The following is an 18,797-nucleotide window of genomic DNA, read 5'->3' as shown; positions in this document are numbered from 1 at the left end:
ATATTCTAATACTGACTATACATGCGGCAGGGCTCTGCATTCTCGCATTATACGCTACAATATGAAAGATGGCACTAATATTGCAGCCTATATATAGGTTGCTAAACTACGAGATGATTCTCTGTTCCACAGCGGAATCAGGGGCCTAAAATAAGTATAAGATCTGTTGTAAGTAGTTTCACTAACGATACTACGGCATTATACAAGCTACAATGTACAAACGGGTTTTTGGTAGTTCCTCTGATCGAAGACATACTACATTTCCCAGAGACCATAGTCACTGACGTAACGGCATGACGTCATCCACCCGCGTCCCATGTTCGACGCGCACTTCGTACCCCTAGCAACCGATCTCACTTTTCTTTACTTAAACAAGGAGCTCGACGCACGCTGGTTACCTCCCCTTCGAGCTCAGCATCAGCGAGGGGTACCGACGGATAGGTGAGAGCACAGCTATTATCCTTTTACTACTTCTTGGATCTGAACCAAGCGACCAGAATGAAAGACTAGTTTCATTTCTCAATTTACAGACACAGGGTGAGGTTATGAGTCTTTTATCTTACCCGTGCATACCTTACGATGTATATTATTTGGAACTACTGGGGTATCTCTTTCCTCCTATGCGACCTTAGAGAATGAACATTTACAACTGATTTGTAACTGCCATTAGACATGGGTCTTTAAACCCACAATCTTTGAACTCACAATAACTAACATTTACCGATCTCGTAAGATCTTGAGACATAACTAATGTTAGTTCCTAACTAGCATTCTGACAATCGAATGGCTTCCGGTGAACTCCCCGGCTATGTTTTTAACCTCACGCGCTGTATATAAAGCGGTTTTTTTACATATCAAACCACCTTAGGGGTTTTATAATGTTGAACCCTCTTATTATTTTACAGAGCGGTGCCTCCATTACCTGAGCAGTTGCCAGGTGAGGCGAGGCACATACCCACCACTAATTGGGTAAGTGCCTTGAATTTTCTAATCAACTTATTCGGACAGACATGTTGGTGTCAAGATACATTCAGTGTATTAGCATACTAGACATTTATCTGGATGCATTGGTTTTTGACCTCATAAGATCACGATGTCAATGGTTATGCTTTGTTTTGTGTTTCTTTTGTCTTTATCCGTGCAGGTTAATGAAGTAAAATAGTTCTCCCCGGATCCTCTTGGCCCAATAACAGGGTTCAGGTTGTATCGTAATTGTTTGTCTTTGTTACCTTGGCACGATATCACTTATGCAGTAGCTTCCTTTTGGTCCTGACGAAAGCTTGGATAACATTATCCGGTATCTGAAACATGTAGACCATTTCTCCATCACAGTTATTTGTTTAAACTGTTGTAGCACTGTTTTTATTCATTGTCATCAAGGTAGCACTCTAATAAATTATCTCTTGTGCCTTGATAGACAATTTTAAACAGCACTTGCTCACTAGCACTGATCACTTGCACTGCAGTCATCATCCTGAACTATTACTATAGCATCTCTCCTTCATCACAAAATATCAACACACTACTAAAGATATCTGGGACATATATGAGACCAATATCTACGATATGTAAGTAGAAGATGGTTCTCTAACAGGTCCCGGTTTCCCAGATGATGAAGCGAGCCACACCATGTGGATGATGGGAACCAAATTCATATATACATATATCTACACGTCAATTGATAGTCTCACTCTACTAAGCATTCCCTTCGTACAAGTGTTTAGGTCTTAAACGTTACAAGACTCATAGTTTTCTTTGTGTATTATAATGTAATGGTAGTTGCCATGTAAAAAACGCGTTGTAAAAGCATGTGTTGTAATTGTTTGCATTGTAACGTCATATATTCCAGCTAGACATGCAGTGCTGGTGCCTTGCTCACTAGGGATTTCTAGGAGCAGTTTGCAGTACTGCACGACATGCAGTGCTGGTGCTTTGCTCACTAGGGACCTCTACTAGCAGCTTGTGGTACTGCACCGAGACATGCAGTGCTGGAGCCTTGCTCACTAGGGACCTCTAGGAGCAGTTTGCAGTACTGCCCCGAGACGTGCTGGTGCCTTGCTCACTAGGTACTTCTAGGAGCAGCTTGCTGTACTGCACCGAGACATACAATGCTGGTGCTTTGCTCACTAGGGACCTCTAGCAGCAGCTTGCGGTACCGCACTGGGACATACAATGCTGGTTCCTGGCTCACTACGCAAGCATTTGCAATGCACTAGGTCTCGCATTACTGAAAGTATAAGCTATTGGCGTTGCATTATTATTTGCAATGCCAATACCTCAAACTATCAGTAATGTGAGACCTATTGCATTGCAAATGCTTGTTTTTTTATTGTAGGTGTGGTACCTCCTAGCTTTGTTTGCGACAGGACTGGACCACAAACCTCACAAAAGGGGGTAACATGTTCTTCACAGCTCGGTATATGTTTCAGAATCAGTCTTATGAAATGGAAAGAAACAGCAGAGCAGGCTAGGTGCCTGCTCCAGAGAACTGTGACAAACGCACAGCCCTTTTAAACCAACAAAATAGTGTTAAATTGAGTTGAGCGACCCTAGGGTGAATTGTTAGGCTGTGGTGTTATACCTAGTTGCAGTATGTTATTGTATGATTGACTGAGTCATATTATATAAAATAATTGACTTTAATACACCGCTTCATACCGCAGTTTTTGCGATTTATAAGTCATGTACATAACAGGTGTTATTTTAACACAGTGTAAGGGTGCTCCATTTATCATCCTCAGATAGATGAAAGTCTGAGTTGGTCCTGCTGTGATTTGACCTTGTGATCTACAGGTCTTACTAGAGCACTTACTGAGCCATGTTGCCAATTATGTTAAACTTGTGTATTAAGCTTTATTATGTTCTGTTATGATGGCTGAAAACCAACTAACTATGGCTTCCGGAGCACCATGCTGTCCAGTGCAAACTGCTTCATCAATACAACATACGACCCTCCTGGACCACACTAATACCATGACACTCAACAGTCGGGAAGTCTGTTTTAGCTCTTACAGACCTCACAATAATTTCCTTATACTGCCGGACACTCTCACACTTGCATTAGATACATCGGTTGTGCAGTGGTTAATTTGTAAAAACAAATGAGTGCCAGGGCTCACGTCAGGAAGCGGCTTGCACCAGCCCATTTCTTCTGTTAGCGCCGCCTAAAAAAGAACCAACCACTAGCTTTGAAAGTTGGAAGAGGGTGTGGCCTAATGGCCAGAGCTGCCTACTCCGGAGCGGGGGAACCTCGGCTCGACATCCTGTGATTCTGGGAAAATCACTTACTCTCCCCATAAATGAATGTCCTTGACTGGTGCTCATGAAAAGCACTGGTGTTGATGATTAAGTGCTGATACTGAACACCGGAAACCACTGGCTCAAATTAAGCACTGCAGTCTTGTGGGTTTTGTACATCACCCAGTACTGTACCAGCTCATAAGCCAGTCCTCACCAACTGAGCAGGCATGGAATAATTGAAGAGATTTACCACACACTGCTGGTTAACTGAAAGACTCTAATCTAGTCCACACCTGCAAGCTACACAGTGTGATCGATCCTTGGCATCTCACAATGACAGCCAGATCTAGGATGATATTAACAAAGTCCATCCCAGCAGATCTCTCCACCATGTCTCCCTTCAGCCTATGCCTGCTCAGGACCATGCACTTTAATCAAAATATCCCCAGTGCAGTAACCAGCTAAGTGGACTAAGATAGTAGGAAATACCACATAGTGACCTGCAGACCTGCAGAGCTGTTCAAAGCTGTCAGCTTACAGAAAACCATAAACTGTGCAGCCCTCTCTCTCACACCTCTTCATCCATGACACTTCCAAGCGCTGCATCTCATAACACGATAACCGCACTTTGGTGGTCATCACGCACGACATGGAAACACTTTTCAGATAGGATCAAAACAAAGAAAACAGGCTTCCGAGCACACTCTGCACAGTGTAGTGCCCTACTCGTGTAGGCAAGTGCTTCAGAGCTTCACATAGGGGTTGTAAGCACTATATAAATGTTGCAATACAATCTATTGATGAATTATATCAAATTGTGTTATGTTGAGCTTTTTAAATTGTATTTTGTTAGGTTGCTAGGTTCCTGTACTTATTGTGGTGTTGAGACAGTGATTGAGTTATTTTAGGATAAGACATTTTGGGCCTCATGTAGGTAGCTAAATACCGGTCGGTAACGGCCGAAATTCGGTTAATATCCCGTTACCGACCGGTATTTAGCTATTTGGGATGTAGGAGGCATAATTCAGGATTCGGTAAATTACCGAATCGGTAAAATACCGAATCGGTAAATACCGAATCCTGAATGTAGGGAGCACTCTAAAGAGTGCAAATTAGAATTAAGAATTCGTTATTTACCACCAAATACAGGTTAGTGATAAATAACGAATACCTTGCAAAACGCAATATTTTGCAGATGTAAGAGTGCCATGTGGCAGACATACATGCCCTTAGGGCATGTATGTGCGCCACATGTGCACACATGCAAGAATCAGGGGTGCAACAGGGTGTCAATGTGACACCCTGCCACCCTTGTATATGCTCCCCCCATTACCGAATCGGTATTTACCGAATCGGTAATGGTGACTGGCTTCCCATTGATTCCTATGGGCCTCCAGGCCCATAGGAATCAATGGGAAGGTATGCCCCATTACCGAATCGGTAAATACCGATTCATATTTACCGAATTTTTCCGAATCAGTAAAATTTACCGATTCATTACCTACATCACATTTACCGATTCATAAATACAGAATCGGTAAAATTCGGTATTTATGAATCGGTAAATGTGTTGCTACCTACATATGGCCCTTTATGTTAATCTAAGTTGTGTATGCTATGTGTGTTGCACTGAAACGGGTTATGTTGTGTTATGATATATTGAACTCATTTACATTGTGCTGACTGGAGTGCTGATTTGTGTTACGTTAGGCTGAGTATTTATGTAGAGTCGTTTTTGGTTGAGTTGACACCTTGAGCGTTGTGTTAGGTGATGTTAAATTCAGTGTTTTATTGAGTTAAGATTGTGTTACTTTATGTTCAGTTGATATGGTTGTTATTTAATTTTGAGATGTGCAATGTTGCACTATATTCCAAGTCATATCTTCAGTATTTCGGGGGCCTGGGTCACACGTCTGTTGGGGGCCCCTGTTCGGATCAGCTTTGAATTTATGATCCAGTCTCAGCTCTTTCAGGCCCTCTGTGGCCAGGCCACTGACATGGCAAAGGCAGACTGGGCCAAATTCTAAATGTGTTTATATCTAATATTCAGGGGTAGTGAGGTGTGTTTTCAAGATTATAATTCAGCAGCAGGTCACTAATATTACTGAAAATAACCTTTGTGACCCCCCGTCCTGTTTTGATCTAAAAGGAACTGTTTTTATGAATGTTGCATGGTGTTAAAAAACGAACATTTCTCTGCCAAATGTATGTAATAGACTCCAATGCATCACCCAAGTTAAAAATACATTAAAGGAGAAAGGTATTTAAAACAATAAATGAAGAATTATTCAAGGCATCAGGGCAAGGAGAGCTGGCTGAATCAGGGGGTGGGGGGGGCCTGAAAGGGTGGGGCCAGGGCCTACCCTTGTCCGTGCTTTAAAACCTCTCAGTGAATCCTGTCTTATGTTAAAATGTGTTTTTATGTGTTGTATTGTTTTGTTATGCATTGGTGTTGTATCATATGAGTTACATGAGATGAGTTGTTGAGTTTTGTTTGCTATGTTAAGTTAGCACGAACTACATTTCCCAGCGGCCCTAGCGGCGGACCCGGAAGCCGCCGAACGCGGTTTCGCGCCTGGAGGCGCTTAAAACACGAAGGCTGACCCTGACAGAGCGGGGATCTTTCCAGGAGCCTACACTGCCGTGCTGACCGCTGCCTGTGTCCTTACAGCTCCCTGGGTGTGCTGGAGCACTGTGCTCCCTGTCCTGCTGTCGCCGTCCCGGCCCGTGCGGAACCCAGCACGAACTACATTTCCCAGCGGCCCTAGCGGCGGACCCGGAAGCCGCCGAACGCGGTTTCGCGCCTGGAGGCGCTTAAAACACGAAGGCTGACCCTGACAGAGCGGGGATCTTTCCAGGAGCCTACACTGCCGTGCTGACCGCTGCCTGTGTCCTTACAGCTCCCTGGGTGTGCTGGAGCACTGTGCTCCCTGTCCTGCTGTCGCCGTCCCGGCCCGTGCGGAACCCAGCATGAACTACATTTCCCAGCGGCCCTAGCGGCGGACCCGGAAGCCGCCGAACGCGGTTTCGCGCCTGGAGGCGCTTAAAACACGAAGGCTGACCCTGACAGAGCGGGGATCTTTCCAGGAGCCTACACTGCCGTGCTGACCGCTGCCTGTGTCCTTACAGCTCCCTGGGTGTGCTGGAGCACTGTGCTCCCTGTCCTGCTGTCGCCGTCCCGGCCCGTGCGGAACCCAGCACGAACTACATTTCCCAGCGGCCCTAGCGGCGGACCCGGAAGCCGCCGAACGCGGTTTCGCGCCTGGAGGCGCTTAAAACACGAAGGCTGACCCTGACAGAGCGGGGATCTTTCCAGGAGCCTACACTGCCGTGCTGACCGCTGCCTGTGTCCTTACAGCTCCCTGGGTGTGCTGGAGCACTGTGCTCCCTGTCCTGCTGTCGCCGTCCCGGCCCGTGCGGAACCCAGCACGAACTACATTTCCCAGCGGCCCTAGCGGCGGACCCGGAAGCCGCCGAACGCGGTTTCGCGCCTGGAGGCGCTTAAAACACGAAGGCTGACCCTGACAGAGCGGGGATCTTTCCAGGAGCCTACACTGCCGTGCTGACCGCTGCCTGTGTCCTTACAGCTCCCTGGGTGTGCTGGAGCACTGTGCTCCCTGTCCTGCTGTCGCCGTCCCGGCCCGTGCGGAACCCAGCACGAACTACATTTCCCAGCGGCCCTAGCGGCGGACCCGGAAGCCGCCGAACGCGGTTTCGCGCCTGGAGGCGCTTAAAACACGAAGGCTGACCCTGACAGAGCGGGGATCTTTCCAGGAGCCTACACTGCCGTGCTGACCGCTGCCTGTGTCCTTACAGCTCCCTGGGTGTGCTGGAGCACTGTGCTCCCTGTCCTGCTGTCGCCGTCCCGGCCCGTGCGGAACCCAGCACGAACTACATTTCCCAGCGGCCCTAGCGGCGGACCCGGAAGCCGCCGAACGCGGTTTCGCGCCTGGAGGCGCTTAAAACACGAAGGCTGACCCTGACAGAGCGGGGATCTTTCCAGGAGCCTACACTGCCGTGCTGACCGCTGCCTGTGTCCTTACAGCTCCCTGGGTGTGCTGGAGCACTGTGCTCCCTGTCCTGCTGTCGCCGTCCCGGCCCGTGCGGAACCCAGCACGAACTACATTTCCCAGCGGCCCTAGCGGCGGACCCGGAAGCCGCCGAACGCGGTTTCGCGCCTGGAGGCGCTTAAAACACGAAGGCTGACACCGCATCGCGGGACCGCGCGCGGGCGGCGCCGGGCTAAGCCCGGGCAAAGGGCGGGCCGTCTGTGGCCGTCAGAGGCAGGAGGAGGCAGGGCAGGGCCACGGACCTAAGATCATCGCTTAACTTGTAAGTGAACAGTTCTATAAAATCTTGTCTTAAAGTTACTGTATATGTCCACACTCATGTCGAAACCCAAATCATCCAACCATCTTGGTGCTGGGGATAAGAGGACAATGGACAACTATCTGGTAAAAGTTGTAAATAAGATTAATAATGATCGGAGACTTTCATTGGGCAGATCTAACTTAGAAACTTCCCCAACGGATATTCTAGCTCCCAATACTGAAATACCCGTCGAAAGTAGTGCGGTTACTACAGACAATGCTGATGGGATTGCTGTTGCATTTTCTGTTTCAGATACTGTTGGAAGCATTGATGAACTCACCTCCCAATTGAACTCCTCTATCACATCAACTACAGCATCAGGTTTTAAAACCATTTTAACCCCCTCCCCGATGCAGAGGAAAACACGGGCATGTAGGAAAGCACCAGCAAAGAGAGTGGCGACCAACAAGCCAAAAAAACAGGGCTCCTTTCAACAAGGAAGGGGGGTTTTACCGGAGTTGTCCAAAGAAATATCAGGGACTAACGATAATACAGAGGGGGTCTCTCTGCATGCAGCCACCATAGGACATTTGGTCTCAATTTTTGAGACCAAATTAGAGTCTATAATTAGTCCTTTGATGGCAAAATTAGATATAATCTCGGCAGAAGTAGACAATTTAAAGGGCCTCATGACCTCTTATGAAAAACGACATTCTCCCCCCGCGCTTACCCCCGTTTCTGCTGGTTCAGCCTACACCCACCATAAGCCCACAGAGGGCGCCATGGAACCTACTTTGCATTTGTTTGGTACACACAATACGGGAGCTCCACAGGGACTGGGGGACAGTATTCAGTTGAGTCGATCCACAGATGCATCATCCACTGCAATATCAGTTTTGGCTCCACCCACAATAGCCACCTCAGCAGGAAAAGTAACTTCTGCACATACATGCTCAAGTAAAAATCAAAAGCATGTAGCCAGGGGAGATGCTGATCATATTAAACATAGGAAAAATCATATTGTTAACCTTCCACCACAGTGTGCCCCTTATACAGTAGTATTGATTAATGTCCCGGAGGCAGACTCTAGTATGCCTAACTCTAGCCAGGAATCTCATGATTCTTTAAAAAATAAATCACTTGCCTGGCTTAACAAAAATTGTGGATTTCCGCTGGCATTTTCACAAGACATCTTATCTACCCGTCGAGTAAGCTGGATAGGAGAAGGCAGGAAAACTACTATAGGGGATTGTATCCTTATTAACTTTAAACACCCACAACACGTGGCAACTGTCCTCTTAAGAGCCGCCTCCCTACCCAACCAAGTTAACTTGGTTTCTGCTAGACCTTTAGGATACTTTTACAGCTATTTAGATGGCCCACAATCGTTAAGGTCCCAACAGATCGAGCAGTATGAACCCGGTTTAATCAGGGGTGGGGCTAGTTATTCTCCCTTTTTGCCACCAAGAGCCCCGCAGCATTATAATAGAGGGTATACACAGTTTAATGAGGAATTCGGTAGGCAAAGGGACTACACCATTCCCCTTTTCAACCGTTACTCTGCCCTGTCCTCATTGGAGGAAAATGACTGACTGTCCAATATTTCTATGACCACGAATGCGAAAACAGTTAGTGGTATCTGCTCTGATATTGTAGTGACTGTTCCCCCCTCACCTTTGCCTGAACTTAACAAGGCAGAAGCTGCTCCGGAGAACAAGGGAATCAATAAGACACAGAATTGTCGTACCATTGCAGATCCTTCTTTAAATTTTGACCTTCCCCTGGTAGACCCAGCAAATGATCACACAAGGGCTAAGCGTGATCTTGATCTTGATACAGGTTACCGCGTTGTCACGTGGAATATTGCTGGTCTGAAGAGGAAGTTAGACTCCCCCTGGTGGAAGGATTTTATTAATATTGGGTACGATATAATATGTCTTCAGGAGACGTGGTGTGAGGAACCTATCTTTATTGAGGGTTATTTAGCATACAGCTTGAATGCAGTGAGTTCAATTGCAGGAAGAGCTAAAGGTGGTCTCTTGCTTTTAATATCTACTAAACTAAAAACCTGCAAAGTTAAAAGTTGTGTTTCTGTGGATGTCCATTCCCAGGTGCTACGTCTAGAGTTTGACAAAGGGAAAGATTTGTTGTTGATAAATTTTTATAATAATGTATTTACTGCCGATAGAGGTAATATCCTGATTGAGCTTGAAAAAGAAATTGAGAGGACTCAGGCAGTCACAGGCCACCAATCTATAGTTCTTTGGCTGGGTGACTTTAATATAAGTCCCTGTCTTCATGCCTCGAGTAATTCATGTGGCTTCACAAGGGAAAGTGGTAACATGGAGGGAAATGATGGTTTACACTTCCCACATTGTACTTATGGCACTATCCTTAACATGATGTTAGCAAAATTTGATTTGGATATGTTAAGTTGCACGAAGAATAGTAACAACGTTACCTGTCCAACATTTACCGGAAGAGGAGCTAACTCATACATTGACCACATTTTATTGTCCAACGATTGTGCATACTCCAACTTGTGTGTTAACGAGCAAATTCTAAGTGATCATAACAGTATCTCTGTATCACTGCACTGTTGGGGTCCCAAAAACATGGATGCTAACAATAGGATTAATTTTATCGAGGCTGTAAGACCCAATGGGTTCAGGATTAAATGGTCCAAGGTCGTTCCACATGAATTGTTGGAGGAGGTTTTAAGAAAGTGTACCTTGGAGATAACCTATTGTATTAGCGACGAGGTACATTCGCAAGTTATATTGAACCACCTACGTACTATTAGTGCAACAATTGATAACTTACTCACAAAGCCGCATAAGGGGAAAAGAGTAATTAACATTGGTTGGTTCGATAAAAGTTGTACGCATGCTCTTCATGCCCTAAAGCAGGCGATGAGCATTAAACCACGCGATTGTACAGCAATTAAATCTTGTCGTTTTGCCTATAAAACATCGCTTGCTAAAAGGAAAAAAGCTCTCCAAGAGGAGGCTTGGTATAAACTCAGCTGTGCGGCTGAAACAAACGATAGCAAGTTATACTGGCAGACCATAAACAGTCCCTTCTTAAAAGATGACTCAGTGCCTGAAATAACCTCTCACGTCGACTGTCAATCATGGATGCACCACTTTTTAAATATTTTTAATCCGGATAGGTTAATTTTAGATTCCCATATGGACAATGAGTTTACTTGGCCTAGATTGCCTTTAGATATTGGTCTTGATGAGGTTTATGAAGGCCTACGTAATAGTAAGGGCGGAAAGGCACCTGGCCCGGATGGAGTCCCGCTGGATTTGTATAAATCTGAATTAGATCTGTGGGCACCGATCCTGACCAGGTTTTTTAATGCAATAACGGAGGGCCAGATGCCAACTTCCTGGGGCCAGTCAATAATTATTCCTCTTTTCAAGAAGGGATCAAGGTCCGAGGCAAGCAATTATCGTCCCATTTCTCTATTAGACGCCTCGATAAAAATATTGAGTAGAATAATCTTAAAGAGACTTGAGACATGGGCAGAAGATAACACGATAATTTCAAAGGCGCAATACGGATTTAGGAAAGGCCTGGGGACGCAGGAACAGTGTATTAATTTAGATCTTTTAATACACAAATACACTGTTGCAAAGGAGGGGAATCTCTTCCTTTGTTTCGCAGACCTAAGTAGCGCCTTTGATCTTGTAGACCACAACATCCTTTGGGACACATTGTTAGATCTCGGAGCTCCCAAAGAGTGTGTTTTCTTTCTGGCTCGGTTATATTCTGGCCTTTCATGTAAAGTACGCTTTGGTCCTATGGGAGAATGCACACCTTTTTTTAAAGTTGCAAGAGGGATTCGTCAAGGGTGCGTTTTGGCCCCGTTTTTATTTTCTTGATTTATAAATGAAATTGATTCAATTTTAAGCAAATTACCCTCAGACGCCCCCTTGATCAACGGTAGCGTTACCCCTATTTTATTATACGCAGATGACGCAGTTCTCATCTCACGCACACAGAATGGTTTGCAACGCCTCATAGATAGATTTGTGCTATTTACCAAAGAGAGGAAATTGATCATTAATAAAAGTAAGACTTTTGTTATGACCTGTGGAAAGAGGGCGAAATCCAATTCCTCCTTCTTTATTGATAAAGTAAAGATTCAACCGGTTAATAGTTTTTGTTATTTAGGGATAACATTCGCAGGCAACGGGAAATGGACGAATGAAGACGAGAACGTAAGGTTAAAGATGAATAGAAACACCAATAGTATTTTCAGATTTGTAGCTAAGCTGGGACAAAGGAGTGTGAAAGACATGCTAGCTATTTACAAAGCTAGGTGTATTTCATCTGCTTTGTATGGGGCAGGAGTTTGGGGCCATCATTCTGTTAATGGCTTACAGAATGATGAAAATAAGTTTTTGAAGAAGCTGTTATGCGCCCCGTCCTCGGCTCCCAACATTTTAACTCATATGGAGGCTGGTATTGACTTCATTGCGGATTTAGCCGCATTACGCCCATTACTTCTTTGGCGCTCTATCTGGTCCAAACCTGAGACTGTATTCACACAAACAATCATCAAGGATTGCTTGAAACTTGATAATCTATCTCGTATTCCCTGGCTGAGTTATATTTATCACTGGTTTAATCTTTTGTTTGAATGTAACATCCGTCTGAACCCCGAAGCTGCTGTACTGATACCAAAGAAAGACATTAAATCCAAGTTCCTAGCATTCAAGAAGTTGGCTAGAGAAAATCAGTCTAAAAATCTAACAACAGTTGCTTCTTACCTTGACTTGAATTTAAGGTCAGGTTTTCAAACCTATCTTGCCACCGTGACTTATAACTCACACAGATTTATCCTAACCCGTTTAAGGCTTGGAATTGTACACCATCTAGTCTCCTTCCCAGATATTAAGATCAAATCTAATATGCTGTGTCCCTGTGATAATATGTCAAAACAAAGCTGCTGTCACTTTTTATTGTTTTGTAAATTTTATTGTCATTTTAGGAAATTTTACTTAAAACCTATCCTTTTAAAAAATAATATACGTTCCACTAAATCAGCAATGAAGTTCCTAATAACCCTAGAAAGCCCTGATACCTGTTTTTTTGTGGCATCCTATGTGCTGAAATGCATGAATATTAGGAAGTCTATAGTCTGCACCGATTAATTTTATTTAGTCATGTACCTTGTATATAGGGACACCGCCCAGATTTTGATATGAAATTGTAACTTGAAGCGAAATTTTTGATGAATTATGTATTGTGGGACTGTTACCATATTTAGCACTTTTGTATATTTGCACTTATTGGATAACTTTCATGGAATCTACATTTTATTTCATTCATAATGTGGATTCTTTGTTGGAAGATTATTAAGTCTAAGGAAAGAACTATGCACTTTAATAATGTGTAAATATGGTCTTTTGTTTTTGTTATTGTGTATAAGACATTTTGTCTTATATGTATTTTTAAATGTTTGTTCTGCTTATATGGTTGTATTTTACATACCGAATAAAGCTTTTGAACTGAGTTACATGAGATGAGTTGTTGAGTTTTGTTTGCTATGTTAAGTTAGTTAACTTTCACTGACTGCGTGTCATATTTACTTTGTGTTCATTTCCTGAGTGTTTTTCTGTTGTTACTTTGTGTTGTCTCTTTAAGTGTTTCGTTAGATTGCCTTGACTTTGAGCGTCGCCGTGTAACATTACTTGTATAGCAAGCAGTGTCTTCTGTCCTGCGGTGTATAAGGCCATGGCTGGCTCTTACCTGACACTGCGACAGGTGCAGTAGGACAGGAGCCAACAACTGCAGCACGCCGTGCACAACCCACATCGCTGGCGTTCAGTCACATGGAGCCCGGGGCCCCCAGGCATGTCCGGTCCTCGCGTGCCATAGTCCGTGCTTCCCAGCAGAGCCGCCTGTCCTGCTCCGTCCTGCCCCAGGGTGCGCCGGGGATGTGACACTTGCCTCACATGGTCAGTATACACCAGTGTAGCTCCTCTGAGAACAAGCGCACAGCGCTACGCGTCCTAGGGGATTACGTTATATTATGACTAATTGTAAAGCGCACATCTCACTGGCTACCCAGGCGCTAGAACGGATCCAGATGATGCGGAACGAACGGGTATTTCTACTTTAGCACGGCCAAGTTCACTCGTAGGATATTATGCAGCACTGCCCCATAAAGCACAGCTGCGTGTGTTGTGTCCCTGCAGAGGCGAAGAGTTGCGCTCCCGCCCAGACTCCAGAATCCACCGCCCTCAGGAGTCCCAGAGACGAGCACTGCGGTCTCCGCCTCAATTAGCAAGTCAAGGATTTGCAGCGTCTGGTTTCTGGGTTGAGCATTCCAGAGGACTGCCGAAGATCACACGGGGGGATCCCGACGACAGCTGAAGCCTCCACTGGGGCTTTCTACTTCTCTCTCTCCCGCTCTCACAGCTGAGGCCGTCTCTGGAGCGCTCTCCGCCTCAGCTGTTCTTGCTCTCCGGGTTCAAGCAATGCCTGAACCTGTGTCTCTGCCGTGCTGCCCGTCCAAGACGAGGTATGGCTTCCTCCCTCCCAGCTGCAGGGAGGTCTCCAGTACCCTTTCTCTCGGCTCAACCGGTGGAGACGTCTCTGGAACTCTCTCCGGTTCGGAGATGTCTCTGCTCTTCTGGCTGAATAGGTGGTCCCCGAAGCGCTCTCTTGCTCCTTCTCACTCCCGCGTCCTCGCTGCCGGATGAGCCCTTCAGCGGCTCTTTCTGTCCGAGACGCCTCTGGTCCCCCAGCTCCGACAGGGCGCCCTGCTTTTCATCTCTCCGTGTTCTCAGCTGTAACACTCACTTGAACTCTGCCTTCCACTGACTTATCTATATTTTTAGTGGTGGGGAAGTCTTCTGTCCTCTCTCTCTCTCTCTGGCTCAGTTGCATCTGCTCTCCCAGCTGATGAAGCAGTCTCTCGAGCTCTGTCACCCCTTTTTTATTTTCTCAACTTAAACTGTCCCTTAGGCTCAGCTGTCTCTGCTGTACCACTTGAAGCAGTCCACAACTATACAGCTGAAGCGGTCTCTTGTACGCTCTCTTCCCCGCCAGCTCTCTGGCCTCGCTGTCTCTGTTCTCTCGGCTGAAGCAGTCTCTTGAGTTCCTTCTCTGCACAGCTGTCTCTCCTTCCCTGCTGAATCAGCCTCTCGAGTACTCTCCTGCGGCGCGAGCTTCCCTTCGGGCAGGCGGAGCTCGGGGGCCTGGACAGCCCTCCCCGCGCCCCACCCTCTCCCACACCGCGACCATATCTTCCCCTCATCTCTCAGAGCCGAATCCCTCGAGAGGGCAGCCGTGGAATAAGGCTGCAGGCAGAGATCTCTGCAGTGCCAGAGCAGCCCCCAGCCTCTCCAAACACATGGATGTGTGGCCCTGGGCAGTGGACCCTGCTCTGCCCCCCACCGTTCTGGGGCGCGGGGTGCCTCCATGTGGCTCATTGAGGTAGGAGTTCTATTTGGGGCCCAGAACATCTCTACCCTCCATCCGCTGCTGACCAGCGCCAATGGCTGGGTGTAATGCAGTTTGGAGTACACAGATAGCTCTTATCCTTTGTCTGGCAGACTCTGTAGTCTCGCTGCTTCTGGGTCTTCCCAAACAGTTTCACCTCCTGCAGGGTTGGCAGGATATTTCCCTCTTTCAGCAGGCAGATTGGCTTCTAGGCACCTCAGGTCAGATGAACAGCTTCTTTCAGCAAGACAAGCCTTCACGTGATGGCCGCTCACCCCTGAGAAACTGGCTGCCAGGCAGTCCTCTGAGAACTCTGCGGAGCACTCGCTTCGTTGGTCATAGAGAACTTGGAACTGGAACAATTGTGTCAGTGGCACCCCCGTTTACACAGTGAAAGCAGACAGGAGATTGGATCCACTGTCTGCACTGTCAGAACCGGCTCAGTGTGGTTCTCCATTGAAGTGTCCTTTCCAGGCTGCTCTCCAGACAGCGTTTGTGTAAAGTGATGTTTCTCACAGCAGAGGAGTCCTTAGCCTGGAGCACCCACAACGGAGGCATAAAGATGTGTGAGCTTTCCGAACATAGTTGTCATCAGCTACACTAAGCAGTGATCAGGGCGAAGACAAAAAACTGCCCTGGTCTCACCTAAGGGTCTCTTTCACCTTGGACAACATAGACTAGTCCCGCCTTCATTCCCACCATCTACCCAATGGCAGTGGTACTGGAAGACTATTGAGCAGCTCCTCTCAGCAGAAGACCTGATTGAATGTATACAGCAGCCCTGTCTCCTCTCTCCCTCCTGTGATGCCTACGTCTATTCCCTTCAGCTCCAGGAATGGCAGCAATACTTTTCTTCTGTCACTTCCATCTTGTGCACAGGGACACCCAAAGTGGGTCACTACGGCCTCCATTACTCTGGTTTATTCGTAAACACAGTGCATGTACCGTGCAGGTCTCATGCACAAACACAACATACACATGGGATATGTGCACTAAGATCTAGGTTAGCACATAGAAGTAGAACTTACCTCAAGTGGGCCAGTAGGCTCCCACTTCACTGCCACAGATTAAAGGTCTGGCCACAGTTATGGATTCACATAACACTGTACGCTGTCACTACTGCTCTATGTATTAAACCAATTGTTGGGGCAGTAGTCCACTGTCAGTCCAATGAGTATAAGTTTGGTGCACTCCTCCAGCTCACGCAAACGCAAGCATGAATCCCAAGTCTGTGGTGTAAAAACACCCAGGAGAAGCCAGAATAACAAATAAGCCACCTCAGAGACAGATTTAGAGCTTGTGCTCCAACTGCTCTTCCTCCTCCCTATTTATTCCCCCAGATCACTGAGCCTCAATAGGAATAGGAGAGAGAGGACCCCAGGGAGGAGGATTTGTTGGATGTGTCCTCCCATCCCAGCTGATGGGGTCAGAGGTGCAGCCTTAGATGGACTTGGAAATAGAGCAGTACATGCTGGACCGCTGGTGGACAGAGTAGATGGAGGTAACGCACAAGCGAGCACGTCCATGTGAGCGACCGGCATCAGAGCTCGCAGTAAAAGTGTGCAAATAACTAGAAAAGACACAGACTGGGGAGTGGTTTAGAGCAAGAGTGCGTTCAGTCCCGGTGGGTTTAGAGATCTCATTGAGCGTAGCCCAACCATTACTCAAGAAAGTCTAAAAACAGCAAACCAGCAGCGTAGAAGCCACATTCAGAGAGAGTTGGGAATAGCTTCCCCTCCCTCCAGTGAAGCAGACGATGAAGACTCCAACCTGCCTGTTCCTGATATCATTCTTCCATTGATAGACAACCCCGGCCCTGGGGGTAATGTCGCTGTTCATGTCCCTTGAAACCCTCCTTACTTAATGAGTATTAAGAAGCAGCCCTCAACATTAGAGAATAGCCCACCCACTTCTGTGAGGAACTACAAAAATACAGCCCTACCCGGGCTGAGGTGAATCAAGTGTTGCATTTTCTGGTGCCCAGTGAAGTGAGAGATCAGTTGGTTGAAAAGCCGGCATAGATGAAACAGGACCCTTGAAACAACAGCACCCTGGAAATGACAAAGGATGCATTATTGAATGCAGTTGTGAATGTGTACCTCATGAAAATGAATCAGGCCAATCTTTCAAATTAGTAACAGAATAAATGTGACTCGCCAGAACACTATCGAGACAGGCTTATTGATATGTTTGAAATGTATCCGGGCATCGCTCGTCTGATGGAGATGTCTCAGAAAGCTGTAGGTGCTGCCTTTGTGCAGGGATTGTTACCAAATGTCAGAAGTCAGTTGATGACTCTATGCATTGGATGCAAACTAAGAAACTTGCAGAGTTAGTGAAGGTCACCAATGACTGTGTGGCATTCCATGAAATAAAGAATCAGCATTTGAATCTATACTAATATCTTTGAAACTGCAAATTATGCAGCAGGACGTAAAGGGGGAGGGTGGGTAGCCCCCACCAGAGGGGCAACAGAGAGAGGAACAGGGGTAGGAAGAGCAGTGAGGGACGACAGGAGGGGTAGAGGGGAAGCTCCAGGTGCGGGAGGATCATATTTTGTCTATGGTCATTTAGGGCATTTGAAAAGAGATTACCCTAACGCTCTCTCAGATATACCCATTCTTACTGAACAACCTAAATTTAACCAAATCATGCAGCACACTTATCCTGAATTTTAGGACGTCCCAAGAGGCTCCTAATGTGCCCTGAATACCCTGATTCCCATTGATCGAAAAGGTCTCTATGTCAATTTCATGATAAATGGTAAATGCACTACCTGCCTTATTTACACTGGCACCAGCTGCTCTGCCTTCTGAATTCCTTCATTTCCTCTCATACCCATACATGTAGTCAGTATTTGAAATCAGCGGGTTTCCCACCACATTTACTACCCTGTCTCCATAACTGTTGGCCCATTGCAGATGGACATGTCTTCTTACTATTGCCTATGCTGACCATCCAATCTATTGGGTCAGAACATTTTGTGCAAACTCAATTCCATCTCAATTGTAACGTGTTCTGTACTCCCAATGGAGTCTACCTCAAGATAACCCAACACCACTAGAACACGGTGTTGGCACTGCTTTGTGGAAATATGTATTGTCAGTCTGTTGACACAAGATCTAATCTGACACAAAATCTAATCTGACCAACTTACGTTTTCAGGTGCCCACCACATTGTGGTCCATAGGGGCTAAAGATGTGGGGTTCTTCACCTCTATGGAGCTATTGAACTTAAAGATCAATCTACAAAAGAAACTGCTTCAGATTCCTTAGTACCCCTAAAGCCAGAGGCTGAAGCAGGACTTTGTCCCATTATTGCTGACTTAAAAAAGGCGTGAGTTTTACTTCCGATTTGTTGGGAGATGTTATACCTTAATTCTCCTTATAAAAAAGCAGGAAAGGCCAATGTGTACAGATCTGTCCAAGTTCTGAGGGTCATCAATAATGTAGTTAGCCAATGTATCCCTGTTGTATATAACCATACTACTATCCTTTATTGCATCGCACCAGACGCCCTGTGGTTTACGGTGGTTGATCTTTACTCCACCTTCTACTTCACCCCCATAGATGAAGAGAGTCAATGGTTCTTTGTGTCCTTATTCGGCGGATCACAACTTTAAGGGTGGAGGTTTCCTCAAGGATTTGCAGAATGCCCACCAATCTTTTCCAAAGCTTTAAGGAAATACATTGACACTTTGGTTCACAGCGGCTCTACTTTTGTGCAATAAATTGATGAATTATTGTCTGCTACTTTAGGTCACACAGGGCCAACTTCCTCTATC

The 18,797-nt window shown here is 46.1% G+C and overlaps 1 protein-coding gene across 2 annotated transcripts in view; it reads right to left on the bottom strand.

The window, feature by feature from the left end:
- The window catches only part of PGF (placental growth factor), a 195,919-nt gene extending 181,208 nt beyond the window's left edge, over positions 1-14,711 (bottom strand). For both annotated transcript variants that reach the window (XM_085626739.1, XM_085626738.1), the window contains exon 1: positions 13,315-14,711. Coding sequence is in view for 1 of the 2 variants with exons in the window: in XM_085626738.1 (XP_085482864.1) it covers positions 13,315-13,380 (66 nt within the window). In the remaining variant the exon portion in view is untranslated. The remainder of the gene's footprint in view (positions 1-13,314) is intronic.
- Positions 14,712-18,797: the final 4,086 nt, after the last annotated feature.

Source organism: Triturus cristatus, chromosome 9 (genome assembly GCF_964204655.1).
Source record: "Triturus cristatus chromosome 9, aTriCri1.1, whole genome shotgun sequence".
NCBI lineage: Eukaryota > Metazoa > Chordata > Amphibia > Caudata > Salamandridae > Triturus > Triturus cristatus.
This window is presented reverse-complemented; position numbering and strand designations above follow the sequence as displayed.